The following is an 18,908-nucleotide window of genomic DNA, read 5'->3' as shown; positions in this document are numbered from 1 at the left end:
TATTTTATAATAAGAATTCATTCTTTATTTGATCTATAATACAAAACACATGAACTGCAGTTCATCTGGCTAACAGTCTTGCACCTTGTTTCTTTGTAGAAAATCCATCTGGGATGGCTCAGAATTTAGGGACAGTCGTCAAGGAATCTGACAATGACATTGATGTTGATGCTCAACTAAAAAATATGGTATTATAAAGTTTTATGTGCTTTCGTAGCATAAATGAAAAGTTTTTTTTTTTTGTGAATTAGCTAGACTAGAAGAACAGCCAACCCTGTAAAATCTTTTTTGAATCATTATGATGTGCACATAGTTAAAATCAGTTTTTGTGCATACATTTCAGAAAGTAAATCCCTTCTTAACTTCGTAGCTAAATATGTATGGTAAAAACATTTCAGAAAGTAAATCCCTTCTTAATGTTGACAAGTTTAATTCTTAACTCTCTTGCACAATGTCTAGCATTTCCTATTTAGTAGCATTTCTTTTGACAGGAAGTAGATGAAATAAGAAAAGAAAGAAAAAGACTGTCAAACAGGAAATCAGCTCAAAGATCAAAGGTAAAGAAAAAGATGATCTGATTATCTAACTTCTGATGTGTTTGTCCGTTGATCTATTTAACTTGTATTTCATTTGATGTTATCATTATTTGTGCCTTGTCAGAAAGAATGTGAAGAGCAATGTCAAAAGATAAACACTCTTAAGGATGGAAATTCGGTCCTAACACAAACGCTCGCTGAGCTTTCAGAGAAATGTCTCGAGCTCACCAATGAAAACGATTCTATTGAGGTCAATCATTTTAACTCCCCTTCTTACTTGTTGAATTTTTTATCATTCAATAAACAAGATACTTATTTGATTTAAGAAATAATTTTTTCAATTAAAAAAAGGCCATCTTGTATTCTAATATTTGTATGAGAAACAATTAAATAAACTAAGATGCTTATGAATCCAAAAATCAGAAGACGTCCATTAATGTAAACGATTCTATTGATCTCTCTTTGTAACAAACTTTCTAATAAACTAGTGCAACAAATTATCTAAGTTACCTAACATAAATTATCCAAGCTCATCTTGTTAGATGATAATTATTTATTCAAAGCTTTTGATATTGGTTTATAAAAAAGTTAATTCTCAGTATTGTGTTGTGGTTCTGAATGCTCTATTTTCCAAGATTGTTGCTAATTTGAGGGTAATTTGGTGGTGGAACAGGAAGAGCTCGTTAAGGAGTATGGACCAGAATCAATTGCGGATCTATTGCACATGAAGCCTATTTGAAACTTTTTTTGGTGGAGCCAAGACACAGTTTAAGATGGGAAGCATATCAGAATGTGTAATTTTTTTATTTGAGCTGAACTTGATTTTTGAACCTATTCAAGAAATTATACATTTAAAATATTTAGGAAACAGTTTAAGATAGGAAGCTTTAAGTTGTTAATCAATATTAGACATTTAACATAATACATATCTTAATATCTTATCACTTACACCACAAGAATTATGTGTTTTACTGGCGGAATTAAACCCTCAATAATGAAAAAAAATCCCGCAGTAATACACATTACTGACGGATTGGTGACAAAATAAACCCCTTAGTAATACTGGCGTCAGTAATGTTACTGGCGGAATTTTCCCTCTGTAATGATTAGATGGTTCTGACGAAGCATTACTGAGGGAATAATCCTTTAGTAATTCCCTGCTGAACAATCCGTCAGGCGAAATAATCCCTCATTAATGTTTTGTCAAAACCACCTCTTCATTACTGAGAGAAATTTCCACCAGTAATGATTATGCAGATTTGCTTTATTGACGGAAATTTTCTCGCCAGTAATGTACTTTACATTTTTTTCGTGATCCATTCCCACTTTTTATTTTAATTAAAGAAATAAACACAAATAAATGTTCTAGATGTTTCACAGGTATCTTGTGTAGCTTCATGTGGGTTCTGTAGAGGATAGAGACCATTTGTTTTTAAGTGTGATCACTACGGTTGTTTGTGGCTTCTGATATCCCATTGGCTTGGTATCGATATAGTTCTTCATGGCGACTTATATGCTCATTCAAATCAATTTTGTGTTCTTGGAGGGTTCTCAAAAAATTCAAGGATAACATTCTCTATTATTTGGATTTCGGTCTTATTTGTTATCTGGAAAGACCGTAACAATAGAATTCTTTATAATCATTTAGATTAGTTTACAGGACTTCTTGAGAAGGATAAACTCCAAACATATTGGTGGTTGAAAGCCTTTGACTAGCCCTTTTGGAGGCAAAATCCTTTATGTTGTTTTCAAGCTGTGATGTAATTTTATTTTTTGCTTCTTTGGTTGTTGGTAGCCTGATTTTTTTGCTTCATCAATTAACTTCGCTCAACAATGCAGCAAAAACAACTCAACAATGCAACAACAACGACTCAACAAATGCAATGTCATGCGATTACGCATGTGGTACCAACAGAGCTACAACTCCCTTCGCTAATGCCGTAATTCGGCTTTGACAAGCTACAACCCCTTCGCTTATAAACAACAGAGCTATAACTCCCTTTGCTATTGCCGTGATTCGGCTTGACAGGCTACAACCCCCTTCTCTTGACAATGATTATGCAATGATACAACTAAATGCAACAACAACAACATCAACTTCGCATCATAATCTCACAATTCATTAACATGAATAACATCATATAAACATCATATTTAACAACAATAATTCATTCATACATCTTCGTAAAAACATGTTAAATTATCCACAAAAGATTTTCCCGTCAAACCAAGACTACTAGAAAGATAATACAATTATTAACAACTTTCATGTTTACACCAAAGACCAACTCAAAACAGAACGTGTGAAGCAGACGCAAGAACGCGAAACAGGGCAAGCTGCCACTGAACAATTCGCGAGGCGAGCATGAACACTTGCCGTGCCGAGCTCCCATCTGAACTACTCGCCATGGCGACCAAGTCACTCGCCGTGGCGGGCTGGAATAGGTAGCTCTCGGGAACTCAACATTTTTCACCCAAAAATCCTAATTTTAACTTCTCAATGCCCAAATTTGATTCCAAAACTTGTCTGAACATTTCTAAACATGAAAAGGCACTCGAATTCATATAAAACTTGGACCAAAACATCATTTCTACAAAATCACTATTTTTACCACTGAACAGTTCGCTAGGCGAGTAACAACACTCGCCGTTGCGAGTTGACATCTAAGCCACTCGCTAGGCGAGCAAGATTCACTCGTCGTGGCGAGCGATGATAGATAGCTCTACGGGCAGAAACCAATTTTCACTCAAAAACCCCAATTACAACTACCCAAATCCCAAATTTGATAGGAAACATTACCTATTGTTATTCTACAACATGAACATCATTTTTTTTATATTAATTCATTCGATTACCTACACTTTCAACAATCAAATTGCAATTCAAACCTAACTTCTATAACATCAAAATTATTAACAACAACAAAATTAAACCCTTTTTCAGAATTATAGACTCATGATTAAAGAAGGCTAGTCCCACCCTTACCTTAGATTGGTTAAATTTTGAATTCTACAAGTTTTCCCTTCTTCTCACAAAGCTCTTCTCTTCTCTGACTTCTCACTTTCTCTTTTTCTCCCAGAAACTGTTTTTACGTGTTATGCATCTCTATTCCTAACCTCTCCTATTCTTAACTTACATATTCTCTCTTATTCCAATTCTGCCCTTATGCCTCATTAATCTAATTTAATTATATTCCCTCACTAATAATGCTCATATTAAGCTACTAATAATTACCAACATATAACACATCACAATTATTCAAATAAATTATACAAAAAGACACTAAACTCGATAAAATAAATAAATAATAAAATAGGGTGTTACAGTTACCTCTAGCACGACTTGTTCTTGAGGGGCTGTTAGTTATTCATTTAATATAATTCGCTTAGTTTATTCAAAAAAAAAAATAATTAATGATTACAGATGGAATCAGGTTAAACTAAGGTGATTTTGGTCACCACCGCATTTCACAATAGCACACTATTAATGCAAACAAAAAATTTAGCCTTATGATTTTTATATAGGCTAAAGTGCATTTTCCCCCTTAAGTTTCAAGAAATTGTCATTTTGTATACATGTGAAAAAAATGAAAAATTTGATTCCTCAAGAATTAGCCCTTTTGCAATAATAGTTTTTTGGAAAATTTTGACTTAGTCAATGCCTATGTGACAGACCACGTGTAATTTTTAATCAATACTTGCACTCAGTTATCCTAATATACTAGCTTATATTTTGCAAAATAGAATTTGTTGCACTTCATAGTTATCCGTAATTATTGTCATAAACAGAAAAATATATATATTAAGTTTTCAAAAAATAAGTAAATTATATTTTATTTTACAAAATGACCATTTGACACAAAATTAAGAAGATCATGGGTTTAAAAAAATGACAATTATGAAATTTTGCTAGAGAACGATTTCAATATATTGTTAGGGGAGGCTGTCGATTCTTGGTTGGGAGAGGCTGCTGCGGTTTTGGGGTGTAAGGTGGGAAAGGTGTCTTTTTTGTATTTGGATCTTCATATAGGTGGTGAGCTGCGGCGTTTGAAGTTTTGGGAGCTGGTTCTAAATCACATTAAATCTAGATTGTCTGGTTGGAAGATTCACTTTTTGTCTTTTGGTGGTCGTTTGATTTTCCTTAAGATTGTCCTGACTTCGTTACCTGTCTATACTCTCTCCTTCTTCAAAGCTCTATCAGGTATAATCTCTTCTAAATAATTTTTTTGAAGGAGGGAGTCAGGAACATAAATTTTTTTTTCGGATTGTTTGGAAAAATGTTTGTTTAGATAAGGATCATGGAGGTTTGGGGGTTAGGAAGATGAGGGAGTTTAACACTGCTTTGTTAGAAAAATGGTGTTGGAGGATGTTAGTTGATAGGGGAGATTTGTGGTATAGGGTATTGGTGGCTGGTTACGGTGAGGATGTAGGGAGGTTGGAGGATGGGGGGTTGGAGTTGTTCTTCGTGGTGGTGGGAGGTTGTGAAAATTCGTGTTGGTAGAGGTGTTGATGGGGGTGAGTAGTTTGAGGAGAAACGAGAAGTGTTGGTAGTGGTGTGGATAATTTCTTCTGGACGAATCTGTGGTTGGGAGATTCTTCCTTGTCTGCGCGGTATAGCTGCCTTTTCGACTTAGCTATGAATATGTTGATTTCGCCGGAGGCAATGTGTGATTTAGGTTGGGAGGAAGGCGGGGCAGCTTGGCAGTGGCATCGTCGGTTATGGGCATGGGTAGATGATTTGTTAAGGGAGTGCAAGATTTTACTTCAAGATATTTCTTTGCAGTATAATTCTACATATCAAAGTGGCGGCTTGATCCTATTGGTGGTTACTCGCACACGGGTTTGTACAGGATGCTCACTAGCCAGGAAGCCCCAAGCTCTGATGTTATTACAAATTTTATTTGGCAAAAACAGTTTTCGTTGAAGGTTTCGATTTTGGCTTGGAAACTCCTTCGGAACAAGTTATCGACGAAGGATAATATGATGGCGCACGACATTATTTCTAACGATGATCAGCTATGAGTGACTGGGTGTGAAGGGTTAGAGACTTCTCAACATATGTTCTTGTCTTGTCCTTGCTTTGCTTCTCTCTAGGGCCTTACACGGTCTTGGCTTGGCATTTCTACGGACGGTCCATCTCATCTTCAAGAGCATGTTATTTAGTTTACTTATTCTTCAGGTGGTTTGAGATCTTGTCGTTCCTTTTTGCAACTTGTTTAGCTTTGTCGCGTTTGAGTTTTGTGGAATGAATGGAACAACCAAAAATTTAAGAACATCGAAAGTCCTATCCATCAGTTGCTAGATAAATTGAAGCTACATTCCTTTTGGTGGATGAAGACTACTAATAGTAATATTCGTCTAAATTTTCATATGTGGTGGTTGAGCCCGTTTGTTTGTTTGGACATTAGCTAATTTGTTGTATTTTTGCTTTCTTTGTGGCTCGATCGCTTGTATACTATTGAGGTCCTTATTGGCACATTTTGTGCTATTAAGGATACTTTGTTGTTCGTAATATATCTCATTTTATTTTGCTAAAAAATATATATATTGTTATTAGAAATAAATAAACTAAGGTTATTTTGGTCACCGCCGCATTTCACAATAGAATTGATGCAAATAAATTTTTTAGGCTAATATATTGTTAGCAGAAGATTAGTTATAGTCAGTTATCCTAATATATCACTACCAAAAAATGGAAAAAAGAGGCATTCATGGTCCTCCACTTTGCCCTAGATGTTATTCTAAAATTGAAACTTCTACTCATGCTTTTATGGAATGCCCCTTGGTGTCCAGAGTTTGGTTTGGTTCTTCTCTAAACCTTAAAATTCTTGACCAACGCATTAAAAATTTTCCTGAGCGGTTAATTGACAAAATTCAACACGCTAAACCAGAAGTTCTCATCCAGATTGTATCTATTACATACTATATTTGGTATGCACGCAATCTCAGCGTCTTTAAAGATAGAAGCTTACCTGAAGTAGAGATTATTCAACGGGCTTACACCAGCATCTCAGATTACCGCCAAGCAAATAGTACAAACTCTAATGAAGCTGATCGTGATGCTCCAATCTCCCAATCCAATAGACGAACTAAATCAACTAGTTGGAGGAAGCCAGAAACGCACCTTGTGAAGGTAAACACGATGCAAATCTTCAAGTTCAAGGCTGGTGGGGTTTAGGCGCCATTGTTTGTAACTCTGAGGGCCTTGTTATGGCCGCTGCTACATGGAAGGTTCCAGGATCCGAAAATGCTATGCTTGCAGAAGCTTTTGGTCTGCTTAAATCTATGACAATGGCTCGCGAGTGTGGATTCAGAAAAGTTGTTTTTGAAGGAGACAACGAAACAATCTGGAAAATGGTTCGTAAGTCCAATACTGAAGATAGAACCTACCTTGGTAGTGTTATCCTGGAAATCCAAAGGATTCAATTAGAATTTGACATCTGTCAATTCATGTTTACCCATAGAGAAAACAATGTTCCGGCCCATCAATTGGCTCAACTTGCTATATCCGATCCAGATAACGTATGGATTGAAGATATACCCCCCTCTATTAATGAGGTGTACTTTCAAGATTTATTGAATTAATATAAGTCTGTCTTTTATTCAAAAAAAAAAGTTAGAAAAATGAAGTTTGTTACACTTTGTAGTTATCCATAAATTATGATGATAAAGACAAAAAAAAAATTAAAAAATAAGTAAGTTAATTTTATATTTTATTAAACAAGCATTAGACACATAAAATTAAGAAGACCGTCCTTCAAAAAAAATTTAAGAAGATCATGGATTAAAAGAACAATTATGTAATTTTGGTGGAGTACAATTTTTATATACTATTAGTAGATATATATTGTTAATAGATAAGTAAATTTGTTTTATATTTTATAAAATGAGCATTAGATACATAAAATTAAGAAGATCGTGTGTGTGATATATAAAGTTTTTTTTTTTTTTTTAAAGAAAGGAGGATATATAAAGTTATTGAGCTTAAGTTATTGGGCTTTTATAATTCAAGTTAGTAGTCCATTATATATGTTGACCAGTAATGCTATTGTTATCTTATTATAAACCTAACCGTCTCTTTGTTCTTTATTGAAACCCCCTATATTGTTGAGGCCTTTCACTTTTGCCAACTCCTTCACGTTCACTTCCGGTAATTTACAACCTTTTTCTTTTTTATTCAATTTGCTTTTATTGTATATGTCGGGGTTACAACCCTATTATTATTACTTTCATATGGGATAAACACCGAACTGTCCGGACCTTTTCTCCTCGAAATCGGAGGGTTAACACTTCACAAAATAGTTAGAGATGTGTTATGACAATACTGTACTCATTATGTATACGTGTTTTATCTAAAAAAATCGGTTTCAAATGGAATAGGATTATGCTACTTTATAGGGTTTCCGTGTAGATAATGATAGTGGATTGTGTAATTGGATACTGGGTTTAAATTAAATTTTGCTTGATTGGTGGAAGATTATATAGGCGATTATAGAGTTTTTATAATGTCTATTCAATTTTGATTTTTCTCCAATATCGAGAGATTTGTAATTGTAGAACACTAGTTTAGCAGTAAGTACTAAAAATTAAGCATAGTAAGAAAATAGTTTTTTTTTTAATGTTACAAGAGTGTTGAAAATAATTTATGATTGTCAGATCTCTATTGTTTGCGATTGCGATTGGCAGAAAAGGATTAGGGTCAAGATTTTTCAATTTGGTATTGATTGAAAAGAAATAGATCGGTTTTATTTATTTATACATGAAATCTCTTTGTTTTTCGAAGTTTAAACCTATCAAACTTGATAAAACCATTATCTGGTGTGGTATAGTTAATGAACTTTTAATGTAAATATCCAGATAGTCTGCCAAATATTCTTTAACATTATGTTCATAATTATCTTTATATAGAATAGGCTTGTTCTTTGACATTATGAACATTATCTTGATGTTTGATTTGAATGCAAATATTTTATTCAGGAAACTACGGGATTCACAAGTTTCTCAAGTTTAATGGAAAAGAAAGAGTCCAATCCATTTGGCAGTCAAGATGTCAGTAAATCATGTTATGGCAGTCTTAATTAATTTTCCTTATGTGAAGTCTTCTTATAGCTGATATGATCTATTTTTCTTTGATTTTTCTCTCTAGCAGCAAACTCCAAACAAACCTATGCTACCACATTGGTATACAACTAGGCAGGTGTAAAACATTTTCTGCTCTGAACCAATTTGTGATGGTTATCTGTGGTCATGTAACTTGCGCCTTTTACGTAGGAAAAAAAAAACTGACTCATTTTCATATAAAAATGTTTATGCATTTTGGTCAGGATGCTGCGCAGGCTTTTTCAGAAATGGTACACAGAAGAAACCCAGATTTCAACAAATTATTTGCTGGAAACTCACAGCCTGGTGTATGTTTAATTACTGGCGAATCAAAAAAATATGCAAACCAGTCTGCTGCACCGAAAAATGATAGGGATGGAACCTCAATGAGGTACAGTTTGTTCTTTTTCTTCTGGTAAACTTGTTAATAGCATTTTCCCAAAGACTGAACAAAAAAATTTATGTGTGCAGTGCAGCAAGTCGAAGCAAGAGATCAACAGATGGAGATCAAGATGACAGTAACAAAGTATGTTTATCGATTATTTTTTACATAAATATGTGGTTGATGAATATAACGTGTTCGGCAAAAAAGTCTAATTACATCCTTTCTGTGACAGGATTCTCCTTTAAGTAAGAAGCAGAAATCTAACATAATTTCTGAGGATGGTAAGATTATGGATTTTTCTCTTTTGACTATCATATAATAAAAATTCATGTTTTATTTTGATCAATAATTTGAATGTTCAGAATGACTAGTACCAAACACCATGGACTGCCGTTCATGTGGCTAACAGTCTTGCATCTTGTTTCTTTGTAGAAAATCCATCTGGGCTGGCTCAGAATTTAGGGAAAGTCGTCTCTGAATCTGAATATGAATCTGAATATGACTCTGACACTGAATTTAGGGTAATTATAAAAATTGTTTGTTTTCGTAGCATGTTTGAAAAGTTTTATTTTTTGTTGGATTAGCTAAACTTGTAAAATCTCTTTTGATTCATTAGGATGTGCACATACTTGGAAAATCTCACTTTACATGTTCTCTCATACAAACATGTTATAGGCAGCGCCTTATCAATACCGTAATAATTTTTTTAAATAAATCACTATTGTCCGTGATATGCTAGCAGCTATAGCTGCACTGTAGAAGTATTGCTAATCGGAATTTGATTCAACTGCAATTTTGTATAATCTGTAGAAATATTTGATTATTGGATGTAATTGTTCTGTCCAAGAAAGTTTTTTGTTTTCAACTCCTTACTCTAATGTTATTTAATAAATTATTGAATGTTATGATATGATGATCTATTCAACTATGTATTTTATTTGATGTCCTCATTATATATGCCTTGCCAGCAAGAATACGAAGAGCTATGTAAAGTGAGGGACACTCTTAAGGAAGAAAATTCCGTCCTAACACAAAGGCTCGCTAAGCTTTCTGAGAAATGTCTGGAGCTCACCAATGAAAACGACTCTCTTGAGGTAAATCTTATACCATTCATTAAATTAAGATATATATACTTGTTTGATTTGAGAAAATATTTTTTCAATTAGAAAAAGGCCATCTTGTTTTCTAATATTTGTATGAGAAACAATTAAATAAACTTGAAATGCAACAAATTATCTAAGTTACATAACATGAATGTGGCCAAGTTCATCTTGTTAGATGACAATTATTTATTCAAAGCTTTTAATATTTGTTTACAAAGATAATATCTTAAAGCTCTATTTTCCAAGATTGCTCCTAATTTGAGTGTGATTTGTTGGTGGAACAGGAAGAGCTAGTTAGGATGTTTGGACCAGAATCAATTGCAGATCTATTGCACATGAAGCCTACTTGAAACTTTTGTGGTGGAGCTAAGAAACAGGTTATGATAGGAAGCATATCAGAATTATAGCCAAGATATAGTTTAAGATAGGAAGCATATCAGAATGTATAATTTTTTTTATTTGGCCTGAACTTGAATTTTGACCCTGCTTTTAAGTTGTTAATCAATATTAGACATTTAACATGATTACATTTTTAAATGAACATCAACATATCTTTCATTAGTAAAATCAAGTTTTGAGATTTTAAAAATTTATACAACTACAAAGACTAATTTCATTGAGGTAATTGAAATTCATTTAAGGGGTTGACCTCACAACAAATGTGTTTATTTGACCAATAGTCAAGGGCCATATTTATTTACCATTTGTGTCACACTATATTGTATTTCTTTTTGGTACATATTCTTAAAAAGTGAAAAAGAAAAGAAACGAGAAGCTTAGCCCATAGGATAAAGAACCCTCAAGTAGTCACTTAAAAGAAAAGAATTCAAGCCTTCCGTCCCAAGCGGCACCCAATTTAGCGAAAAAATATGTGCTTGCATTCCCTTCTTTGAGAGAGTGACATAACTGCACTCTCAATCCATTCTCAATAACTTTTGAACACAAGTAATGATAGAAGCATAGCAATGGTACTTGTTAACTGGCTTAGTAACAATATCAATAATAGTTTTTGAGTCTGAATGGCAACAAATTTGATTGCAACCAATATTCTTAGCAAGCTTCAGAAAAAGAAACAATGCCATAAGCTCCGCATAAGTATTATTGGCAATACCCAGAAAGCTGTTGAACCCAGTTACCCAAACTACCATCCGCATAGTATTGTTGTCATACTATGTTATCGAAATAAAAAAGTTCTTTTTCTTTTTCTCATTAAAATCTTTGCAGATGTAAGCTGCGTACTTTGTTATCCAAATTATCATTGTTATTTTGATAAGTCAGGTTGAATTATTACATGAAATCAGCATTGGCATATTGCAAATAATTCACACACTTAATTAATTAGTAATAACTACTTACTACTGTTTAGTGGTTCCAGCATCACTGCTATAGAAATGTCATCGATGACATTCAGCCTGAAAAATTCAACTGGAGGATTAGAGTGCGAATTATTTCTATTCGGAAGCTCCCTGCATATTACTCTTTTTTGATGGTGCCATTTTATCCTTCCCATTTGAAGAAGCCAGTTTCGTACATTGTTAAATTGCATGCATGCCCTAAAAATTGAAGTGAGTGCAGAAAGGGGGGTGTCTTTCATATTGAACCTCCACATAAAATGCATAAGCTTCACATTCCACAATTCATAAACATATATAGTTCGCATAATAGCATAGTTGCATAACACATACAAAGTATGAAACACTTCCTTTTGAAAAATGTTACGAAATCACATATTAGTAACGATTTTATATATGCTAAAAGGTGAGTGTTACTAAAAGTCATAAATGTAGTAGTGCACACCCAACACAAGCTAGATTTATCAGTCAAGAACCTGCAGAACAAAATATGCAAAAGGGATTCTGCCACTTCACATGCCAAAGCCGAAACCACCACATTGGTCTAAATGTTTGACTTATAACATTTTGTCAAATTTCCATATGGTGGTGCTATGGTGTTATGGCATGATGAATTTTATGTCAGCCGCTATAGGCCGCAATATCTATTTATCTTCCATTGGACAGGCTTTCAAGTCTATTTGGCATACATTTGGATGCAATGACCTATTTATTAGTCTTCAAGATGCTATGACCCTTTTCAAAGAGACAATTAACTTTTCAGGCCTTGACAGCTTAAATACTCTTAGTAACAAATCCCAAATTGATTGACTTGTTTGTTTCTTGTGTGTCAAGCAATGGTGTATGTATAGCTAGCAGTTGAAACATGTTAAGCAACGGTGTATCCAATAACTTTTCTTAGAAAAATATTAATGAGTAGAGCAAGTATGCATGGAGAAAATATACATGAGTATTGAGTAGAATGAGAGTACAAAAATAAAACAAGCAGTGGATTAGAAAAATCTTCAAATATGATTTTATGTAAATAGCTAGTTGTATTTAAAATCCAGGCTCCATATTTTATGTAAAATACCTAGTTGTGTTTAAAATTCAGAAATATGAATTTGTGTTCATGCCATATTACTTAATAATTAATTAATACTTAATGAAACTCAGATACGGAGCCGGAAATTAGGGTTAGGGGGAACTAAACTTAAAATTGCAATTTATTAAAGAAAAAAATAAATTTTTAAATGTACAACTTATGAAAAAAATTAAGAAATTATAAGATATGCCCAAAGTTAATGTTGTCAAACAAATATAAATACAACATTTTCTTCTAATAAAATAATCTCCATCTTGTAATTTTCTTAAGGTCTTTTGATATGCAAACAACATGGATTTCATTAAGTTACTGTACAAAGAGATTATCTCTCAATCAATAAAATGATTGAAGATGGTGTGAGTGTTTTACATGTTTTTCGTCATTTGTTGTCTTAGATAAAGAAGTTATGACATGTCAATGGTAACCATTACAGCTTCTTACACTGTGATTCCAGAAGAACCAACTCCACAAGGTTGTTTATGGCTTTCTGATATGGATCAAGTGGTACGTCCCCGCCACACACGAACCATTTACATTTACAAACCGAAACAGAATACAGGAAAAGCCATAGAAATTAAAATCCTAGTTCACTACTATCCATTAGCTGGTCATTATTGTTACACAAGAGGTGGTCGAAGAGAACTGAATCGCAATGCAAAAGGTGCAATTTTGCTTGAAGTTGAAACCACAAAAACAATTCATGATTATGGTGACTTTTCACCTTCTGACTCCACCATGGAGCTTGTTCCAAAAATTGATTACAGTCAACCTGTGGAAGATATTCCATTGTTTCTGGTTCAACTCACAAAATTCCAAAACAAAGATGAACATCTTGCAATTAGTATTGCTTGATCTCACTCTTTATCAGATGGACTAGGAGCCATTAGATTCATCAACACATGGGCCAAAATAGCAAGAGGTGAAACACATGAGGCTAATGAGTTACCATTTTTGGACATAACAATGCTCAAATTCTCACACACCCCCATCGGAACCACGTTTTGAACACATGGAGTTGAAGCCACTACCACTCATTCTAGGAAGAACCGACACAAGTGAAGAAAAAAAGAAGAAAACTTCATCAACATTATTGAGGCTTTCACCGGAACAAGTTGATAAGTTGAAGAAAAAAGCAAATGAAAATGGTAATTTTGCAACGAAGAAAAAAGGATCGAGGCCTTTTAGTAGATTTGAAGCAATAGGTGCACATATATATATGGAGATGTGCATCTAAGGCACGTAAACTTGAAGAGAATCAACAAAGTGTTGTTAGATTTAATTCTGATATTAGAGCAAGAATGATACCACCTCTTCCCAAAAACTATTTTGGGAATGCTTTGGCACAAGCAGCAGCAAAAGGGTATATAGGAGAAATCACATCAACTTTGACCATCCTTTTTTGACTTGGATTCTTACTCCTGATGGAGATGGATCTATTCTTGTGTGTTTGCATTTCCAGATTGCATGTTTGGAGCTTTTCAAGAAGTTCTTCTATGGAGATATATGAAATTTGTTTTTTGTTTTCTTTCCATTTATCAATAATTTAGTTGTGTGTTGGATTAGCTTTCCTGTCTCCACATTGATTCTTCCTTAATCCTGATGGAGATGGATAAGTTCTTGTGTGTTTGCATTTTCAGATTACACTTTTGGAGCTTTTCCATAAGTTCTTCTGTTGGGATATATGATTTTTTTTTTTCAAAAAGTTGTTTTTTTCTTATGTGAAATACGATGTTAATAGTGTTGCGTTCGTTTTTTTTCTTTCATTGTTTTGTTTTTTACTAAGTGATGTTGTTCAATTTTATTTTTATTGTTTCACTTGGCTATTTTTCTATTGACTTGCACGAGTTTAATTTCCTATTCAAGATTTGTTTTTAGGACAATGTTAACCGGTGTTCCCGGGGCATCGGTTAAGCAGTTAAAAGAGGTAAGCATTTATTAAAAAGTGATGTAATAATTAGTTAGTCAAAAGTAACAGTTTATATTTCCAAGATAATTTTTCTATTTTTGGATTCTTTAACCAGTGCCCCGGGGCACTAGTTCACAAGTATTATACTAGATTTTTTTTTTTTCTACACGCATTTTACTAGATATTTGGTGATATTTTTCAATATTGACCAACTTAATATAAATATCCGTATCAAGTACATGTTAGAATTTCGTCCTATTTGAAGGAGAAAATATTGTGATGTATAGTGTCAGTTAAAAAAACTTAGATACTTAAGCCTTAAAATTTTAGATGTATGTAGTGGTATCATTCTCACTTAGGTGGGTGTTCTTTCTCCGATTTGTCGATCTACACGAATGTAGCTTCCCCCGGAAAGCCCAACAATGGTATAACATCCTGGTTCAACATTGTGGAGGAGCGGAAGTAGTTTTTGATGGTGGATCATGGACACGAAGAGTCTGACACTTAATGGAGAGATGCTAATGTGTCAAGTGTTATCCCAAGTGTGAGTTAAAATTTCAAATTGTATGCAAGAGTAGATGTGAGCAATATATAAGTGAGATGACTCGTATATACAATGCCTTAAGACTTTGAAAGAAGATGTTAATGTCAATCTCACTTGTGTGATTGCTCTTAGTTTAATGTTATAATACAACCCAATTTAGTTTTCGAATGTCATTCGCTTTCATGCAAAAAAAAATAAAAAAATTCAACCTCTATTATTTCAAATTCCTCCAGTTTTGGTATTTTGTGGGATCTTAATATCGAAAAATGTTGACATGTTCTTTAGAATATATTTTATAGTGTATTTGAAAAGATCAGATTCACCTATATGTCTTGTGTGATCAGATTGAACTTAGAGAAACAAAAGTTCAGATTCACCTTTGCGTAATTAGATTGAACTTAGAGAAACAAAATTTCATACTCGCCTTGTATGATCGATTTGAACATATATATATATATATAGAGAGAGAGAGAGAGGGAGAGAGAGGGGGAGGGGTCATTGTGAGATCTAATTGATTCTTTTTAAAGATCAAGATCACAAGAACAATTGTATAATAAGATGTAAAGCTTCACTAATCCTCTTTAGGGTATTAAGGTGGATTGTGTGGTAGCTAAAATCTGAAGAGGTTGTCTAAATCTTGTATTGTTAGGTAGACCAGAAAAGAAGAGAAAGTGTGTAGATTATGAGAGGGTATCTCAGGCACTAGATTAGACAATCTCACATTCAGTATATATACTAGACTAGCATAGTTAGGTGAATTAGGATAAATTGTTTTGAGTCATCTTCTCTATCCCTTAACTTTTATATTTGACAGTTCATAAGCAAGCACATTCAACCAATCTCATCTTGTATCAAATTCATTTTGTTACATACTTTAATCTCTCAAATTTAAAAATGTTATCAAGGTTTGATAAGCTGACAAAATTTTTAATGGGTCAAAATCCAAACCCCTCCTCCTTTTGACAATTATCTTTATTTCAATCTTTTTGACCATCAAAAGAAGTGACACCTTCAGGAGTTACCTTCTTGATCAGCAATGGATGAAGTACTTCTAGAGTAACTTGTTGATCTCCAAGGTCACTAGGTGCAGATGATGTACAATTTGCTTTTATTTTCAAATCTACAAAAGTTTCTCCTTACTCTAACTTTTTATGGTCGGGATTTTATCATCAAATTTTACATGCATATATTTTTCAACCATTAGTGTTTATCAATATGACGAGAACACTATGAATCTAGGGGGGGTTGAATAGATTCCATCTAAAAATTATGCCCAAAAATGGTTTTTCAAAAATACTATGACTATTTGAAATGTGAATTTAAGTACTAAGATTACCAAACTAAAACAATGAATACAACAATATCAATTTTGAACAGGAGACTCGCAATTGATGTAATATTTCACAATCAAATGTCAATTCACTTAATTACAAATCCTAAACATTCTCACATCATACAGAAAACATAAGCAAGAAATTATTAATAATCCTAAACATTTTTGTTTTGGCTTCCTTAACCGGTGTCCTAAGGCACTAGGTTAGCAAGACCCTAAGAACAAAAACAATAAACCGGTTTTCCATTTAATTTATTTGGTACCAAACCGGTTTTGAAAAGTCACATTTCTCAACTCATTCAGATATTTATGTTCTCTTTCTACAAACGAGCTTCTCTGAAAAATCTATTTTGTCACAAACGTAATTATTGCTAATCGTGGTTTACTGCCCCTTTTCGCTATTCAATCTCACCTTTGAATTCATCTTGATGAAATTTTCTTTTAACTCATCTTGATGAAATCGCAGTTCAAAATATTCTTCTAACTCATCTTGATGAAATCACAGTAGAAGCATAAAGAGAAGATAACGACGAGGTGGAATGAAGACAGTGGATGAGGCCGCTGAGTGAGGCAGTGGAGACGGAGGAGAGGGAATGTAAAGAAGGTTTTTGAGAAAATATGCGAAAATTTAAATTGTTGAATATGGTTTGGGATTTAGAGGTTCAGATTTTTATTTTGTTGTTGATTTGGTGAATTGGTGAAGGAGAACTATGTTGATGTTTGTGATGGATTGCAAAATTGAAATGGTGATAGAAGAGATTTGGGTTGAAATCAATTTTTATTGTAAACCTGGTCTTATATGATTTCGACGTGGTTCTAACCCACATCCGGACTATTTTTTTTGCAAAAATCAAAAAAAAAATCATGAAATGGGTTTAATAATTGAACCATATATTTAATTAGGTTTGGTTCAGGTTTTTAAAACATGCACACCCCTATTTAAAAGATACATTGTAATAAATTGGGAGGCTTTCAAGCAAAAATGGGGGCCTAAACAGCCCCATCCATTTTGTGGGAACCTTTTGTCATATTACCCAAACATTTTGTAGGAACCTTTTAAAATATTACTTTTCCCACCCTTGTCCATTCTCACGCGCCTTATGTACTTTACCAAAATAACCTTTGTCCGGATTATACAATCCGGACACGTTTACGATCGTGAAATTCGAAACCAATCAAAACATGTGTTGGGCTATGTATGCGTTCAATCCTAGACAAGATTAGGGTATAACAACTTCCGGACAAAATATACATGTTTGGGATTATATATTCTGAAAGCCCTACTTTTAAAAAAAGCGGGAAAAGTAACGGGATTTTTCGGATTACGTAATCCAAAAACCCTGATTATATAAGGTTCACCCAGAACCTAGTTGCAATTCACCACCTTTCTCTCCAAAGACTCCCTTCACCCTTAGAAACACACCATTTTGAGCGAAAATGTGATTTGGAGCAGCAATCTGGTCATCAAGATGCGTTAACATCATCATTTTCGAATGAATGCAAAGGTAATGTGTATATAAACCTTGCCTCATTCGATTTCTAGGCGTTTTCGTTTTGACCAGATCAACAAATCTGTACTGGAGCAATTTGGATTATGAAATCCGAAAACTAGCAATATAGTTTGGATTGTGGAATCCGAATAGTACCAGTACAAAAAATGTGTGCATTTTCTGACCCTTCTCTCGCACTGTTTCAGTAATGGATGTTCCCGTTGATGCCTCCATTGAATTTCCACCTGATATTGAACCTCCTAATGTGTTGCAGGTTGTTTCACTTGAAGTTGTAGATGATCCCAAAAATGCCAAAGCCGAGGATCCCCCCCCCCCCCCCCCCCCCCCCCCAACCGAAACTTGATATTTCCTTAGGTGATGCAAAAGTAGATGATGCTCCTCCTCATATTCCTCGTGCTGTTTGTATTGATCATGGAGAACATTTTACCACCAAGCAAAAATTTGTTACACGGAACGATTTGTTAGAGTGGGTTTGTTTCGGCTAAGAGGTTATTTGTTGATTGTTGGTGGTTGGATCCTCCAAGTTGGTGATGGTAAACACTACCATGACATGGCAAATGTGTTGAAAGGTCATAAAACTTTCGGACGTCTAAACCCAAATGAATGTGTGCACCTTTAAGAGATGGATGAGTCAAACGTGTTGAAAGGTCATAAAACTTTCAGACGTCTAAACCCAAATGAATGTGTGCACCTTTATGAGATTGATGAGTCAAACGTTCCTCCGAGGCAAATGATTACCAACTTAAGGAAGAGGAACATAAACACTTCAACTACAATCAAGCATGTTTATAATTCTTGTTACAGATATAGGAAATCCATTAGGGGTTCGAGAAATAACATGCAACATCTCTTGAAGTTGTTGGTTGAGAATGAGTATGTGTACCATTGTAGGAATTATCATGATTCCGATGATGTCGGTGACATATTTTGGGTGCGTCCAGATGGTATCAAGTTGTTTAACACGTTCTTTACGGTGCTTGTGTTGGATTCCACATATAAGACCAACAAGTACCGTCTTCTGTTTCTTGAGTTTGTCGGTAACACTTCTACCTAG

General features: G+C 34.0%; 3 protein-coding genes, 1 long non-coding RNA gene and 1 pseudogene across 5 annotated transcripts; all 5 read left to right on the top strand.

Annotated features, from left to right (window-relative positions):
• The first annotated feature begins 499 nt into the window (after positions 1–499).
• Positions 500–1,365, top strand: LOC120578044 (uncharacterized). Its single transcript, XR_005643993.1, has 3 exons — positions 500–557; positions 661–786; positions 1,210–1,365. It is a non-coding gene; the product is annotated as an uncharacterized lncRNA (long non-coding RNA).
• A 4,863-nt stretch (positions 1,366–6,228) lies between these two features.
• LOC112419372 (uncharacterized) lies at positions 6,229–6,714 on the top strand. Its single transcript, XM_024776997.1, has one exon. The coding sequence runs from the start codon at positions 6,229–6,231 to the stop codon at positions 6,712–6,714; it is 486 nt and encodes a 161-aa protein (XP_024632765.1).
• An 899-nt stretch (positions 6,715–7,613) lies between these two features.
• LOC112419051 (light-inducible protein CPRF3) lies at positions 7,614–10,665 on the top strand. 2 transcript variants are annotated; one of them, XM_024775842.2, is made up of 9 exons: positions 7,614–7,686; positions 8,514–8,585; positions 8,686–8,733; positions 8,861–9,027; positions 9,108–9,162; positions 9,254–9,302; positions 9,454–9,542; positions 9,990–10,115; positions 10,409–10,665. In XM_024775842.2, exons 2-9 carry the CDS (start codon positions 8,547–8,549, stop codon positions 10,472–10,474), a joined length of 639 nt encoding a protein of 212 aa, XP_024631610.1. In that variant the 5' UTR covers positions 7,614–7,686; positions 8,514–8,546; the 3' UTR covers positions 10,475–10,665. The 2 variants fall into 2 exon arrangements, with proteins under 2 accessions (XP_024631610.1, XP_039686053.1); XM_039830119.1 differs by having other exon boundaries at positions 8,683–8,733.
• Positions 10,666–12,848: 2,183 nt separating this feature from the next.
• Positions 12,849–14,268, top strand: LOC11411728 (spermidine hydroxycinnamoyl transferase-like; annotated as a pseudogene).
• A 4,208-nt stretch (positions 14,269–18,476) lies between these two features.
• Positions 18,477–18,908, top strand: LOC112419371 (protein FAR1-RELATED SEQUENCE 5-like). Its single transcript, XM_024776996.1, has one exon. It carries the CDS (start codon positions 18,477–18,479, stop codon positions 18,906–18,908), a length of 432 nt encoding a protein of 143 aa, XP_024632764.1.

Source organism: Medicago truncatula, chromosome 2 (genome assembly GCF_003473485.1).
Source record: "Medicago truncatula cultivar Jemalong A17 chromosome 2, MtrunA17r5.0-ANR, whole genome shotgun sequence".
NCBI classification, from domain to species: domain Eukaryota; kingdom Viridiplantae; phylum Streptophyta; class Magnoliopsida; order Fabales; family Fabaceae; genus Medicago; species Medicago truncatula.
Note: the sequence above shows the minus strand (reverse complement) of the source record. Positions and strands in the feature narration are given on the sequence as shown.